This window comes from Pteronotus mesoamericanus, unplaced genomic scaffold (genome assembly GCF_021234165.1).
Source record: "Pteronotus mesoamericanus isolate MK-2021 breed Mesoamerican mustached bat unplaced genomic scaffold, CSHL_Meso_final contig_116, whole genome shotgun sequence".
Classification (NCBI taxonomy): Eukaryota; Metazoa; Chordata; class Mammalia; order Chiroptera; family Mormoopidae; genus Pteronotus; species Pteronotus mesoamericanus.
Window position 1 is genome coordinate 34,729,066 of NW_026555027.1, and position 16,177 is coordinate 34,745,242.

The 16,177-nt window shown below is 34.8% G+C and overlaps 1 protein-coding gene across 1 annotated transcript in view; it reads left to right on the plus strand.

Moving 5' to 3' along the window:
• The first annotated feature begins 2,790 nt into the window (after window positions 1–2,790).
• Window positions 2,791–16,177, plus strand: part of ECT2 (epithelial cell transforming 2) — a 61,844-nt gene continuing 48,457 nt past the window's right edge. Inside the window, exons 1-12 of the mRNA XM_054577051.1 lie at window positions 2,791–2,878; window positions 5,585–5,736; window positions 6,362–6,441; window positions 6,543–6,632; window positions 8,840–9,022; window positions 10,018–10,107; window positions 10,847–10,954; window positions 12,241–12,314; window positions 13,121–13,251; window positions 13,384–13,499; window positions 13,596–13,658; window positions 15,223–15,445. Coding sequence (XP_054433026.1) covers window positions 5,607–5,736; window positions 6,362–6,441; window positions 6,543–6,632; window positions 8,840–9,022; window positions 10,018–10,107; window positions 10,847–10,954; window positions 12,241–12,314; window positions 13,121–13,251; window positions 13,384–13,499; window positions 13,596–13,658; window positions 15,223–15,445 — 1,288 coding nt within the window. The 5' untranslated portion in view covers window positions 2,791–2,878; window positions 5,585–5,606. The remainder of the gene's footprint in view (window positions 2,879–5,584; window positions 5,737–6,361; window positions 6,442–6,542; window positions 6,633–8,839; window positions 9,023–10,017; window positions 10,108–10,846; window positions 10,955–12,240; window positions 12,315–13,120; window positions 13,252–13,383; window positions 13,500–13,595; window positions 13,659–15,222; window positions 15,446–16,177) is intronic.

Genomic DNA, 16,177 nt, shown 5'->3' on the forward strand with positions numbered 1-16,177 from the left:
TAAATGTTATTGTAAAATGTAAAATATAAATATATCTATAATAAAAAAGAATAGATTAATGGAAATAAAACTTTTATCTTGGTTTTCTCACTAACTAGTTACTCGACCTTGGTAAAGGACTATAACTCTATTGCTAGCCTTGGTAAAATTCATCTGTAAAATAAAAGAATGAGACTAATGAACTAAGATTTCTTTTTCTACATCTAAAATTTTACTAATAAGATTATGTAATTTGAAATAATGGTCTCGTCATATTTGGAAACCTCTTGCTCCATCAAGGAAAGCTAATTCTATTTCTGAAAAATTTTAAGTGACAAATCTGTACAGCTTTGCAAATCTATGTCAAGTGATTTATAGCCTTTTGATTCATATGAATAAGGCAATGGCTCATATCATAATTACTGGCTATTGGGGTGTATAAAGTAGCTTTTTATGGCTCAAAGTGGTTATAATTTCTAAAACTTGTTTTTCAGGCAGAGATGACAGGTTAGAACATGCTGTGTTATAAACAACTTGGAAATATGACATTTTAATTGGAACATGTTAATAATTTCAAGATAGAACAGAATTCCATGACTATTCATTAAACATTTTGAAACAAAAATCTCCAGTGATAAGTTCTTAGAGGGACTGAATCTTTGTAACTGTGCATAATGTGGCATTATATATATCTCATAAATGTATCTCATAAATGCCTTGAGGGGTTAAGGATGGTAATAGAGAAAAATAATTTGAGATCTATGTGACATAGTGTTAATATTTAGTTCCAGTTAAACATTTAATCCTATGAAGAGACATTTAAATTTATTTATTTATTTTTATTAATTTAGAGAGAGAGAGAGGAAGTGGGAGAGAGAGAGGAACATTGATTTGTTGCTCCACTTATTTATGTATTCATTGGTTGATTCTTGTGTGTGCCTTGACTGGGAAACCAACCCTGCAACCGTGGCTTACCTGGATGACACTAACCAGCTGATCTATTTGATTTGTTGCATCAAATTTAATAATTTTTCAGATATACTAGTTCTTATTAGTAGATCTGTACTAACTAGAAAAGTGTGAGAAATCTTGTTCATGCTGATTTGAAGAGTGATTGCATGGACAGCATGCACACCTGTGAATGAGGTTGGGTGGAGAAAGGTAGTCCATAACCCAAAACTAACTTTCCCAACTTCTCATCTTCCACTGCTCTGAAGGAGAACAGATTCAAAAAATAAGATGGAGATAGAATGGGGAGGGAGAAAGGGAAAGAAAGGAACTATGAATAAAAAGAAGCGAATAAACTGGAAGAGGAGCAAGTGTGAAAGGAATTCAGGGAAGACCACCCAGAGTGTCACTCAGTTAGAACAGAGGTGCATAAATTGATTCTTCAAAGGAATAATCTCAGTAATCCAAAGGAATAATTCAATTTTAAAATCTGTTTAACAGGACAAATGGGCTGCTCTCCTCACTAGGGTAATATATTTTCCGAGAGGAGAGTATTTGGAATGCCAGGCACACCCTAGTTTAGTATGCAAGCACATTCCAAAGTGAGATTTCAACCACTCTTTCTTTTCTTTTGCCCTAACGGTTATCACAGCACTATAATGAATGGCTGACTGCAAATATTCTTCAATTACAAACAGGGAAATCAATAATTACCAGACTGCTTCACTCATTTTGCATATTGCGTTAGGAACTTTTTCAGGCATTTTAAGGTGGCTGGACAAAGTTAGAAAAAATTGTAAACCCCCACGACCTGAGATGTTCAGAGGAATTCCATTTCAAAGTCCAAGTTTTGCCTCTCTTAATGGGATTTAAGGTTCTGGCTAGATTCCTCTTTTATCCCTCAGGCAAATCAGCCGATTAGGTGGGAAGTAGGCAAACTCACCTGGGGGAGGCGTACTTTTCTTAAGCGATTGTAATTATATAGGGTATTATTTTTAGAGAAAGAAGAAAGATTGTATCATAATAACAAAAGTCATTACAGGAAAGACTATAAACTCTTGGCTAGACTTTAGAGGAAAGTTACAAAAGATCACACAGCGGAGGCGCGGTGGGCGGGGGGCGGGGGGGGAAACGGGACGGCGGAGGACATCCGGAAGCAATTTACTTTGTCTCCAGGAAATTCTGGAATCTCCTGACATATTTTTACATTTATTCAAATGCAAGCTTATAATAATAAAAAAAGTCCGAGAAATACTAAGAACTCATTTTAATCATCCACGAAATTCCCTAGACCAGAGTACTGTGCTTTCCATACCAGATTTAAATAAGCGAACTACTGATTTAAACTGTCTGCAGAGCCCCCGAGTTATCTGGTCCTCGGCTCTGCTACAACACCTTTAAGCCCAATGGCTAAAACAGAAAGCGTTCCGGCGGAAAAATCTTAGCGCTCTCAGCAATTGGGGGAAAAAATCATCATGGAGGCACTGATTTTGTTTAGAGGATTTGGTGGCGCTTAAAAAAATAACAAAGGTGGGAGAGAGGCGAATCCGTTCAAACTTTCCCTAGGAAACGAGATGTTTACTGAGCAAACAAGCGGTAGCCACAGACACACCTGCTACTCTCACAGGGTAAGCCCTGGAGAAACCACCGCCCCCTCCTGGCCACAACGGGGCACTCTTCTACAACCTCCTGACGTTTCTACGTCCGAGCCGTTGGGTGCATTTGAAACATACGCACAACCAATCAGTGGGCGGAAAGCAGGGACTAAGCACCGCCTCTCTGGAGACTCCAACTTATGGGAAGGAGGTTTACATCACGCGCCAATCGGCATGACTTTTAGAGAGAGGCTCACTTTTTGAATTGCTTGGGGCCGCCTCCGGTGAGGAATGGCGGTAACAGTTAGAGGAATCGGGGCTTGAAGAGGTGGCCTTCCAGGGCGTTTTTGAGAGTGGTGAGGACACTGTGGGTACGGGTGGGGGAGGTGGGAGTGGGCTAGGGCCCCGGGAACCGTGGGGTCCTTTGCAAACGTCCCCGGTGACCGCGAAATCCGGAGCCCCGGGGCCCAGACGTCTCGGCCCTGGGAACTGCCCCACAGCACTTCCAGCACCTGGGCCGTGACGCGGAGTGGGAGCCCGAAGTCCACTAGGTTCCTGTGGATCTTCATCGCTCACCTGGTTAGATTATTTTTCTGGAAGAGTCCCTGAGTGAAGGGTGGGAGTTGGGAAAGGAGGCTTGGGAAACCGCACTGTCCTCTGTGGCTCTGGGGACCGGCCGCTACACCCTTTGTGGGCTTATCTCGGAGGACGTAGTGGTTTCCCTCCAGGATTTTTCTTGGCGTCTTCTCTGTGGGCAGTTTAGTTTTTACATAAAACGCCAGCCCTTCCTCTTCTGTACAGATTAGGTATGGCTTAGTGGATAAAAGCGCAGCCTCTGGATCAGTTCGGATTTGAATCCCGGTTTTCCAGAAACTGTGACTTGGGGCAAGTGACTTAACCTCTTTGTTCTAGGTTTATCAGCTGGACACAATAATAGTACCTGCCTCTTAGGATTGCTGCAGAAATTAAATACATACAAGCAAAGAGTTTAGAATAACATCGGCCACATATTAAGGGTTATATAGATTAGTCATTAATCGTGTTCTGTAATGTTACCAACATTGTTACTGTTGTTAATAACACCACCAACATATCCAATATTGCGTTTAGCTTCTCCACCCTGAAAGACTTCCCTAAAAAAACTAAAAAGAAACCAAAAGTAATTATTTATTTAAATGACAGATTTATCTGTGATGGGAAGAGGCCTGTGTTATAGTTAGTGTATTTAGTCAGAAGTTCCTTAAGAATGTTCTTAAAGCAGGTTAGTTCACCACTTGACTTTTTAAAAAAGTGACTGAATAAAAGTCTCTTTAGAGCCTTCCCTGCCCCCCCCCCTCAAAAACAGTGAAGTGTTAGAAACTTAAAAATAAGGGCTAAATAGAATTTATCATGGATTCTAAATAAAGACATTAACAACTATTGGAGCACTCCTTTCGAGAGCCTCAGAATAACAATGGACATGGATGTTTGGTTAAAACTGTAAGAAATATCCACATTGTGAATATTATAATTAATAATTGTCACTCGTTTTAAGACATCGTGTTCAGTTTTCATCACAGCTTGATTTGGGTTCTATTGTCTTTTTCACTAATGTGAAAACTGTTGCTTAATCTATTAAGTGCAGAGCTGAGACAGGAAATTGAGTTGTCTGGCCTTAGAAATGTGCACCTAACAATTGTGCTTAGGACTCGTGCCATTAGTGTACCATGTCTTCACGCTATTTAGTACACTATCCAGAAATGATGCTAATGATACCTCGCTGTTTCTCAACATAAGTAAACTTACAGTTTACTTAAACTTTCACTTTGCTAAGAATCTGGTGGGAGATACTTGTGTATTTTATTTATCTGAAAAAGGAGGAAAGATCAGACATGTATCTCCAGATAATGTTCTGGAAATTTACTTCAAGATAATAAATTTACATAACACCCCCATTTGAATTTATGAAACTCTCTTCAACTTTTCCTTTTTTTCCCCTGCTTGCCCAACTTTTCAATTCTCAAAACCTGGAAATCTAAAAAAAAATTTTTTTTTTTGTAGTTCAGAGTCATATGGGTACTAACCCATACATAATTGCTGTGTTAATTTTTGTTAGAGGAGAGACACTTGTAAGGTAATATGAAAATACAGATAAGGGAACAGTACAATTGTACATGAGAGGTTCAAAGAAACCCACAGAGGATGAGTCAAGAGGGGTGGTTTAGGAGTTGAAAGACATTATAGGTGGAGAATTGAGCACTATTAAATGCAAGTAGGTGTGGAGTAAATTGTGATCTCTGTTTCAGAAATGCTGAGAAAAGCGTGGCTGGAGCATACGTAAACTGGGGGAATTATAGAAGATGAGGCCAAATAATCTAGTCAGCTAGGCTAGGACCAAACTGTATACTGCGTGGCGAATTTGGACTTGATCATATAGGGAGGAGTGCCTTGTGGAAGTTCTCAGCAAGGAAGTGATGTGGTCACATTTGTTTTTAGGATCATACCCCTGAAATTTATGTAGACAGTGACGTCACAAGAAACTTGTTAGAGAAAGTTGTTTGAAGCTGTTCTATTTGGATAGGTGGCCATGGTGGCACTGGACCTTAAGAGGAGGGACCAAGTTCCAGGGATATTGAGATGGGATTGATAGGAATTTCAAAGAGGGTGAATAAGGTAAAGAATAGAATAAGAATGGATTCAGTTTTTGACTGAGATTATTTTGGGATGTTAGTATTATAAATCAATATAACAAGAGAAAATAAGTTGGCTGAGGGCTAGATATAGGGAAGTGGAAGATAGAATAGTATTTGAGTACCTTTAGAGTGCTCACGTGTTAGGTAATGTTTTGAGTACTTTCGATTGTTATTTTTACTATATTCTACTGAGCCTGAATTAGTGTCTTTATTTTATAGAAGAGGAAACTAAGGCTCAGAGAAGTTGAGTGATTTTCTTTGGTTCAATATTAAGAAAAATGGATGATGACGCTTTTTATAAATCTAATACTAGAACCTCTAACACTTGTTTGCCCAATGATCATTTTGTTTCATGTATTTTTAATCAAATTTATTATTACTATTTTTTAGCCAACTTAGAAGAATACAAACAATGGCTGACAATAGTGTCTTAACGTTCACTTCTGGGAGTTCAGGCTTGGCAGACTCTTCCATTTTTGATTCTAAAGTTACCGAAACTTGTAAGGAAAACTTACTTATTGGACCTACTTCATATGTTGAAGGTAAATGTGCTTTAAAACACCAAATCAGTATTTTTCCTAAACTTACTGACTAGAGACTGCTTAAGATTTAACTGTAACAGTGTTAAGCTAGAGTACAGATATTTAGTAAATATTTGTTGACAAAATCTTTTTACACTATGTAGATTTTTGTTTATTGTTTGAATTAATGCTTCCCAGCTTCGAAGGGGAAGTCGTCATCTTGTTGGATATTGCTTTTTCTGTGTGTGAGGGCAATGCAGCTGTAACATTGTTAGCTAGATTATATTCAGCTCTATCTGGTTAGGTGAAAACATGCTTCTTCCCTTACTCCACTATGTAAATGGGCCTTTCCTAAAGTTGCTTGCAGTGTTGAAGAGGATAACTATACAAGACAGTGCATGCTTTCTTTGGTTAGGAATAGTGCTGATGTTTGTATATTCTGGTACAATATATTTTCTCTTCCTTCAAATGATATATGGCCAAATTTTTTTTTTTAATAAACTGGGAATTAAGTAATTTTAATTTTAGAGGATGTTATGGTCTCAAAGATGAAAAACATAACAGATGTAGACAAAAAGGGATTAGGAACTACTGATTCTGATATTAATTCCTGATAAACATATTCAAACATTTCTAATTTTAATAGAAGAAATGCCTCAGGTTGAGACAAGAGTGATATTGGTTCAAGAAGCTGGGAAACAAGAAGAACTTATAGAAGCCTTAAAGGTATGGGGTTTTAGTTTTTTTAAAAAGGCTGTTTTTGTTCCATCAGTGTGTAAATAGATTTATAGTTTTCTTAATCTCATACTTAAGTCTTTTTTCCACAGACTATTAAAATAATGGATGTCCCTGTAATAATAAAAGAAAGTTGTCCTGGAAAATCGGATGAAAAATTAATAAAAAGTATTGTTAATATGGTAGGTCAAGCACTTCATTGCATGTGGCATGCTGCACTTCCCTTGATTGTAGTCTTATATTTCACTTACGGTGATTGGACCTAAATTAGGTACAAGGTATATTGTATGCTCTGAAGCTAGATGAATAGAAACAATTTTATATTTAATTTTAAAATTTGGGTGTTTCTGAAGCCCCAGACTATAGCATCTACTGCAAATAATGAAATCCTTATTAAGTAATTTGGCATTGTTAAATTTAAATGACATATCATGTATTTACAAAGATATGAGATCTGTCCAGAAAGTATCCAGCCATGCACTATGAAAAATAGAGACAGTTATTGAAGAATCTTCATTGTTTGTACTACAAGGTACAATGATGTACATAGGACAATGATACCTCAGTCCCCTTCAAAGTAGGCACCTTGGGACCTCACACAGTTCTCCCAGTTGCCCCCAGATGCCCCATCGTATTTTCCTAAATCTCCTGGATGGTCTGAAATTCCCTTTCAAAGATGATTTTACTTTTGGGAAAGGCAGACGTCATCGGACGCCGCACCTGGGCTGTAGGGGGGCTGAGTCACCTGGGTGATTTGATGTTTCACCAAAAAACCCTGCACAAGACGTGATGCCTGAGCAGGTGCATTATCTGTTAAAGCTGCCAGTCACCACTTGCCCATAGCTGCGGCCTTCTCAATTATCTGAACAGCTTCCAAGAAAGAATGTTCAAGCTTAACGCAAAATTTGGTGCAGATACGTTCCTCTACTCGGTCATTTTTGAATGTGACGGCCACACAGTACACATGCTCACTCAGCGACATCTACCACCCCCACTCAGTGAAGTCGTCATTGTTCACGCATGCACATTCAAGTTCTCTCTTCTCCTTGGCCGCCAGGTTACATTGATGTTGCACAAACTGTTCTCGCTATGTTAACAGTGGCTGGACTTATCCCGGACAGACCTTGTATGATATTTTTCTTTAAATTCTTTATTGTTTTTCTCATTAATTCTATATTTATTCTAAATTCTTGCTTTAATTCCAAAATTATAAATTATAATGATTGACAATCAGCATATGAAATCTATCTAATTCTTTGTACCAGCTGTAATAGTTTGTGAGAGGTGCCATAACAAAATACCGCACACAGGTGGCTTAAACAACAGAAATGTATTTTCTCACAGTTGCTAGGGTTAGAAGTCCAGGGTATCAGTAGGTTTGAGTTATATTGAGGCCTTTCTCCTTGGCTTTCAGATAACTGCCACTTTCTTGATGTTTCTTCATACGGCCTTTCTTCTGTCCATGTACATACCTGCTATCCCTGTCGTGTGTCCAAATTTCCTCCTCTTATAAGGACACGAGACAGATTGCATTAGGGCCCACCCATGTGTCCTCATTTTACTTTAACTACCTCTTGAAAGGCCCTATTGTCAAATACAGTCACATTCTAAGGTACAGGGGATTAGAGTTTCAACATGAATCTTGAGGGTACATAATTCAGCCCATCACCTCAACCCAGCAAATAAAACCCAAATAATTTACCCATTCAGAATTTTAAGTGTTTCTTTTTTTTACATGTGAGTTGTATAGGTACTTAAAAATCTTCATTCTTTTTCATAGATGTACAGTATAAAGTGGTGAACAATAACCTGTCTTTTTATATCCTGTGTTTGCCAAGCTGCAACTACCTACATAGTTCACATCTTTCTCTTACTTTCCTCATATATACTGAAATGATTGTTACTCTATGTCCTTTTTGTAGCTATTAAGTGCCATTGTGGTTTTTCTATTTTTCTGATGACAGTTAATTTGTACAAGAAGGAGCCATATGTATGGCATCATTTTTGTGGTCAGAAGAAAAAGCATTGTTTCTGATGCATCCTTCTGTTGAAATGTGTACACTTAAATTTATCATTTTATTTTATATGCATACTAGATTTATAATGACTGTTAAGTCAGAAGTTTATGCCATTATAATAATTAATCTTCAAAATTTAATATCTTAATGTAGGTGGAGATATATATTAAAATACAAATAAGCAATTAAAGAAATAGCTGTTCACTATTAAGTATAATGCTCATTGTTGTATGACTTAATACTTAAATTTTTTTTATAAATAGAAATTAAAAATGATAGTGAATTGGTTTTTAGGTCTTATTTAGAGAGTTATATGAACTAATTTTATAATATATAAATCTTATTTTTGTAACTACATGAAAAAAATCTAGGAAATTAAAATGCCCTTTGTAAAGATGGAATCAGTGGAACAGTATGAAAGTTTGGAGTCTCCAGAATTCGAAAATGTATTCGTAGTCATGGACTTCCAGGATCCTGTCTTTAATGAGTTACACAAGACTGATTGTAGAGTTATTGGACCACCAGTTGTATTAAACTGTGCACAAAAAGGAAAGGTAACAAAAATATGTTCATTATGGCTTTTAATTAAGTTTTTATTAATGAATGTGTGAAAATTTTTAAACAGAAAAATTTCATTAATCAGAGTATGGAACATTTAGAATAGGAATAGTAGTAGCTACTATAATATGGTCCTTTAATATTTCTATTGTAATTTACAGTAGTCAATATCTAAGACCTTCAATAGTTAAACAATACAAACTATGTACGTAATATATGAGTTGTAGCAGAGTTAGTGCTTATTCTTTGATTTTATTTGCTATGGTTTGCTATTTTTAAACTTGCCTTATTAATTTAAAATTGCTAAGTCATAGAGTGTTTTGGTTACAGAAGCTAATAATAAGCACATCATCTTTAATTCTCTTTTGACTAAGAAATGTTGCTTTCAGAAACCAAATAAAATTTTTACACCAAAATTAAGAAAAATAATCTTAATGGTGGTAATTAAGTATACATATATTAAATAATTAAGTACATATTTATATATTCTCATTCTAATATATGTGTGTTAAATTGGTTAAAGTATTTACTGATTACCTCCGTTCTTTTTTAGCTCAAAAGTTGGAACCATATTTGGTTCAAGTATATGTTATATACCTAGTATGTATAAATATCTGACCTGTTTTAACTTCAATTGGAAGCACTTAAAGTAGTGTGTGGAGTCAGAAATCCTTCCTTATTGATAATACTTCACATATGACAATACATTTTGGAACTAAAGGTTTGAATATATTTATGTTTAATTTGCAAATTGTAAATTATACTTAGATTATGTGTATCAAATATGATTTAAGAATTTTGGAAAATTTTTTCATTGTAAACTAGCAATCTTTTTTTTTTTTTGCTATTTTTTGTTGCATGTTGAAAAACGCAAGTAAACCTTTGGATTGGGATAGTTGATTGGCAAGAGGGAAAATACATTTAAGTTGAGAGCAATGTATTTGCCTTTCTACTGTAAAGAAACTCATAGATTTAAAATTGTGTTCTTTAGCCTTTGCCATTTTCATGTCGTCCACTCTATTGTACAAGCATGATGAATCTAGTACTTTGCTTCACTGGATTCAGGAAGAAAGAAGAACTAGTAAGTATTTCAGAACTTGTATTCAAAAAATATGTTTTCCAGCAAAATAAATTTAAATTGGCACTTATTTGATAATTGTATTATGGTTGCAAGTTTTAAAAGTTTTGAAGGAGAAATTACTATTGCTATACCAGGTTTTAAATTTTGTGAAGAAACATTCTGAAGAGCCTTGTAAAGAAACAAATATTTTGTTTAGGATGCTTGGCATATGAATTAACAGAAACATTCATAACTGTCTTATCTTTTATACTGTTTTTTTTTGTTTAGTATCCTATCAGCCATATTATTTGAAGTTTTTGTTTACACATTGCAATTTTTTGTGATACAAGTTCAGCCTTAAAGTGTTCTTATTTCCCTAGAGAATTCATAAAAACTTTGATTTGTGGAATTTTCTATGTTAGAGCTAATGTAGTACTACTCTAATTTTATGGGAAGAATCTTGGTGTGATGTAACCTCATGTTGAAAAAAGTAATATTTTTAGGCTGTGTGAAAGTCAGTTTAATTAAAGGTTTGTACGATCATCTTTACTAGCTGATTGTTATATATAATTTTGCCTGTGCCAGTAATTCAAACAAATTTTTCATTTTTTTATCATTAAAATTTATATCTTTGTAAAAATCCCTTATGTGTATCTTATAAGTAGAAAGTATTCAGTAAATGCTAAATTAATTTTAAACATAGTTTAAAATTTTGTTTAAATTAATTATGAAGTCAATATTGCTTAATTTTTCTTTTGAGGTCAGATTGGTGACATTGGTTCACCACATGGGTGGAGTTATTCGAAAAGACTTTAATTCAAAAGTTACACATTTGGTGGCAAATTGTACTGAAGGAGAAAAATTCAGGGTACGTAAACTTGGATATTTTTGTGTATTTCAGTATAATATCATTTGGGAATGCATTTAGTAATAACACTTGTCCATTTTTCCTACAATTTACTGAACATCAGATATTTAATTTTTGCTTTGTGAACATTTAGTAAAAATTTTAAATCATAGGAGTGTGGTCTCAGGTTTGGAGGTGGCAATGGAACTTGATTGAGTTAGGTCTTCAGAGATGTAGGATTGTGGAGGTTGGTAGATGGATAACATTTCAGGCAGGTGAATAATATTAACAGATTATTATAAGCATTGGTGAATGAGGGGGTTGAGAAGTGATGAGAGCAAATATTTCACTCTTGTCTAAGTGGTCTTTATAGGAACAGAGCAGAGCTATGTTCTTATAGAACGGTTCTAAGATTTAACTTGTGAAAAATTTAAAAGAACAGGAGAAGGTATTTACTTTTATTAGTATTAAAATCTTCATTTAAGATTACACTTCAGTATGTATTTTAGGAAGGGCTTATCTATTTTCATGTTCCCATCAGTGTACTATTTATGTAGTAAATGGTAATTTCTGTATAATATTGAATTCTTGGGGATTCATCCTTTCTAATTCATGCTGAAGTTTTTAGTTACTTAATTAGATGTTTTCTTCTATAGTGCTGTCTTGGGGGTCAGTTCTCACAAGAAAGTAAACATGAAGAAAATAGAAATGAAATATAAAAGTGAAGGTGAACTTAATCAACTTCAGAGATATATTAAAGTAAAATAAGGAAATTGTATGGACACTATGGAATTTGTTTTAAAGTTACCATATTTTGCCATGTATAATGCTCACATTTTAGCTCAAGTTTTTGAGGGAAAAGTAAGGATTCACCTTATACATGGGTAGTACTAATACCTTATCTATATAAATGTTTTTAATTCTTTTATTTACTTATATGTTAAAAGTGCAACTCTAGAAAGCAATAATGATATCCCTATGCAAAATAATACCATGGAATACAATAATCAGATTTATGTATAAATAAAAAATTGAACTAAAAAATTAAAATGAAATATTTTTTCCTGACAGTTTAGGCCAAAAACGTGGGTGTACGTTATACACAGGAGCACATTATACACGGCAAAATAGGGCATTTTAACCTAACTTGGATGATTGGCATTTTTTTTCTGTTAATTTTTCTTTATATTATGTCACAAAGCAGATGAACAATGATATAAAACTGCAAAAAAATATGTATATAATTGTTTAGAACTTCTGTGAATGCAGTTGTCTAAAGTAAAAATTATTAACATTTATATTTTTAGATTGCTGTGAGCCTGGGTACTCCAATTATGAAGCCAGAATGGATTTATAAAGCTTGGGAAAGGCGAGATGAACAGTAAGTGTTTAAAAATTCAGTAGTTCAATATGTGAATTAAACATACTATCTTATAGAGGTAAACCTTTGTGCTCCAAACCCTAAATGCATAGATAATTTAGAAAAAGTGAATTCGGTCTTGGGTAGCTTAGGAAATAAAACCTAGGAAGAGCAAAGTTATAAAAAATTATGAAATACTGAAAATTAAAAGACACCCTATGGTTATTTTTGGACTTCAACTTGTGAAGTAATTTTGATTATCATAAATATCCTAAAATTATTGTGTAATAATAAATTTGATAAATAATAGCTTCATGAATCTGGATGTTTGGATTGTATTTTTTTTTTTTAATTTTATGTTTTTCTAGTTACATTTTACACTGGATCTCAGCCAAAAGGCCGAGAAGCGATCTCTAGTTACATTTTAAACACTGATTGCAATTCATAACCTTTTAAGCTTTCCAAATTCATAATTCCTTGCTGTTGTACTTATTCATTACCTAAGATTTCATGAAGCTAGAACCCCTGGAATACACATAAAATTTCTTGTACAGAAGAGGAATTTGAATCTTGTAAAGGTTACCTGTGATCAAATTTTGTCAGAAATTAATTTAGGATGACTGAAGTCACGTCACTTTTTTTTTTTTTAACTTTTTTGGGTGGGGAGTGCTGTTGTCAAAATGTTAGTTTTTGTTAACATTTCAGGACCAGATGTAAAATTATTTTTAATAAATGGGTTATGCTAAAACCTTGAGAATCATAAACTGATGTACCATATTTGTTGAATTTAAGTAAACTGATTTTAGAGGACTATGTTTTGTTTTTAGGGATTTCTGTGCATCAGTTGATGATTTTAGAAATGAATTTAAAGTTCCTCCATTTCAAGATTGCATTTTAAGTTTTCTGGGATTTTCAGATGAAGAAAAAACTAATATGGAAGAAATGACTGAAATGCAAGGTAGAAGTTAACATAATTTAAAAGTTTTATATTTGTATTTTATTCCCACTCTTGCCTAATCAATATGCCTCTTTAAAAATTTGGGTTTGAAGATAGTGTGTCTTATTTATGTTTGTATGCATTCCCCTTTAGGAGGTAGCTATTTACCAGTTGGGGATGAAAGGTGCACTCACCTTATAGTTGAAGAGAATATAGTAAAAGAACTTCCATTTGAACCTTCAAAGAAACTTTATGTTGTCAAGCAAGAGGCAAGTAATTCTAAAATGAGATTGGTTTTCTGAAATATTACTGTTGGCTTTCTGATAAGTTGATTTCTTAATTAAGATGTTCTTTTTCTCACATAGTGGTTCTGGGGAAGCATTCAAATGGATGCCCGAGCTGGAGAAACTATGTATTTATTTGAAAAGGTATGCTTTGTTGTTAGTACCTTAGTCATTTGTTCTGTGAATTGGATTGTATAAAGATGACATTTTTCTAACCAGAAAGAGCTTGGTATATTAGCCTGCAGGTCATCTACATCACGTTTAGGAGTTTGAGAACAATTGAATGTTGACTAGTAGTCTATATATATTTAGGTGAAAACACTCAGTGTAATGATGTTATTTTAATCTCATATATGTCATTCTTTGCTAACACTTGGTGATGTTATTATGAACAGTAATATCCCTATCTTTAGAAACTTAAATCTTAAGGGAAAGTTAGATATGTAAACAGTTACAGTGCAGAATTATGTATATTATAATAAAGTAATGTATTTTAACCAGCCTCATTCTGAGAGACTCAGGCAGTATTTAAAAGAGCAAATGAATATTGAGTCAACTTACTAGACTAATCCAGTAAGAACATGTAAGTAAAGCAGCAGGCAGGAATGGGTATGGAAACTTGAAAGTGTATTAATATAGCAAGTACTTTAGTATGGCTTTAAAAAAGAATATGGGAACCAAGGCCAACAGATAAAGCTTACTAGGTGGGCAGAATTAAGAAGTTTATAATGTTGTAGAGGTTTAGATTTTATTCTATAAGTATTGGTAGCCATTTAATATTAAGGGGAAAGATGTCATTTAAAAAAAAAATGAATGTTACAGTAGAATGTAGGCAAGGAGAATCCAGCCTTCATGCTGGATCTTGGTAAGAAGGAGTGGTATTTCACCAAAATGTGGCATAAAGCTATAGAAGCAGGCTTTAAGGAAAGATTTACTTCAGTTTGGGATTTAATAATTTTGAATAGATATTGGTGATGAAGTGTGGATTTGTTGTGTTCCATAAAATGTACCCAGGTAGGCATTGTATTCTTTAAAAAAAAAAAAAAATTATTTATTTTTAGAGAGGGGAAGAGGGAGAAAGAGAGGGAGAGAAACATCAGTGTGTGGTTGCATTTTGTGTGCCCCGTGTTGCGGAGCCAGCCTGCAATCCAGGCATGTGCCCTACACTGGGAATAGAACCGGCAACCCCTTGGTTCCAGGCTGGCCCTCAATCCACTGTGCCACACCAGCTAGGCGGGTATTGTATTCTTTTCAGACTCTTCTCAATGTTAGGTTCTTAACATAAAGTTTAAAAATGTTTTAGATATTGAGAAAGAGCTCTTAAAATTAAGTGTTATTAGACAAATATTGGAGCGCTGTGTCCAGCACTCTGCTAAATGTTAGGGATACAGTGAATGAAATATGAATGGTTCCTCCCTGCCGGGAGTTTGTGTCCTAACTGGAGAATAGACAGTAAACAAGCTTATGGATGAGTGTGTAATGGTGATAGTGCTATGAAGAAAAAGAATGAGGTGCTAGGAGTTGGACAATTACAGTGGTCTCCTGACTATTATGTTTTATGAAGATTCTGAATTACCTGGCAGGGTATATAGCTGTAAAATTGTGCGAAATCCAGGTTTTGTCAGACTCATAAATGTATTTTTCTTTTGTTCCTGTCTCAGTAAAAAACCATGGAAGTGAAATTGAGCTTTTGTACCTTTGATTGCAGGCTAATACACCTGAGCTCAAGAAATCAGTGTCACTGCTTTCTCTAAATACTCCAAACAGCAATCGCAAAAGACGTCGTTTGAAAGAGGCACTGGCTCAGCTCTCGAGAGAGTCAGACCTGTCACCTTTCCCTCCCCGGAAGCGCCCGTCGGCTGAACATTCCCTTTCTATAGGGTCGCTCCTAGATATCTCCAACACGCCAGACTCTAGCATTAACTATGGAGGTAATTCACATTTTAAAAAATTTTCTTTAAACTTTAGTGGAATGGAATGGCTATTAAAGTATTGATAAATCTGTTATAGTGAATATGAGAGGCTTTTTAATTTTATTCTCGCTGAGGAGAAAAAGGACATAGAAATGCTTCTGTTTAATGATTGCTTACTATGTGCTAAGTGCTTTTTATATTTTGTGTGTTTATAAGATAGCTTTTATTTCTTCTCTTTTACAGATGAGTAGACTGAAGTTAGAGAAATAACTCGTTTAGGGTCACCCATCAGAAAGTGATGGAGATATTCAAAGAGCAAATTCTTTGCACTAGCTCAGCAAAATCACAGATGTATTATGGGGAAGATGGGTACAACAAAGTCAGAAGAGGTGAATTCACTTTGTTCTCAACTGATACAAAAAAGGTTCTACAATGAACTCTTCCCTTTCAATCAATTTTTTGTTTTGTAGTCAGCAAACAAACATGTTGTGCTTTCTAGATTACCTTGATGTCATGAAATTCTTCACTTGTCCCCTTTCTCTCTTCCCTTTCACATGAGTACTCTTCAAAGAGCCATTGTCTCATTTCCTTGCTTTTCATTGTCTTTTCAACCCATTCCTGTTGAACTTCATCACCCCCCGCCATGTGAAATTGCCTCTTGTTGGGGAGATGACAGTTTTTATGCAATCAGCAGCATTCAACACATGAACAGTTACTTATTCCTGGTCACAGTTTTTTCCTTGGCTTTTG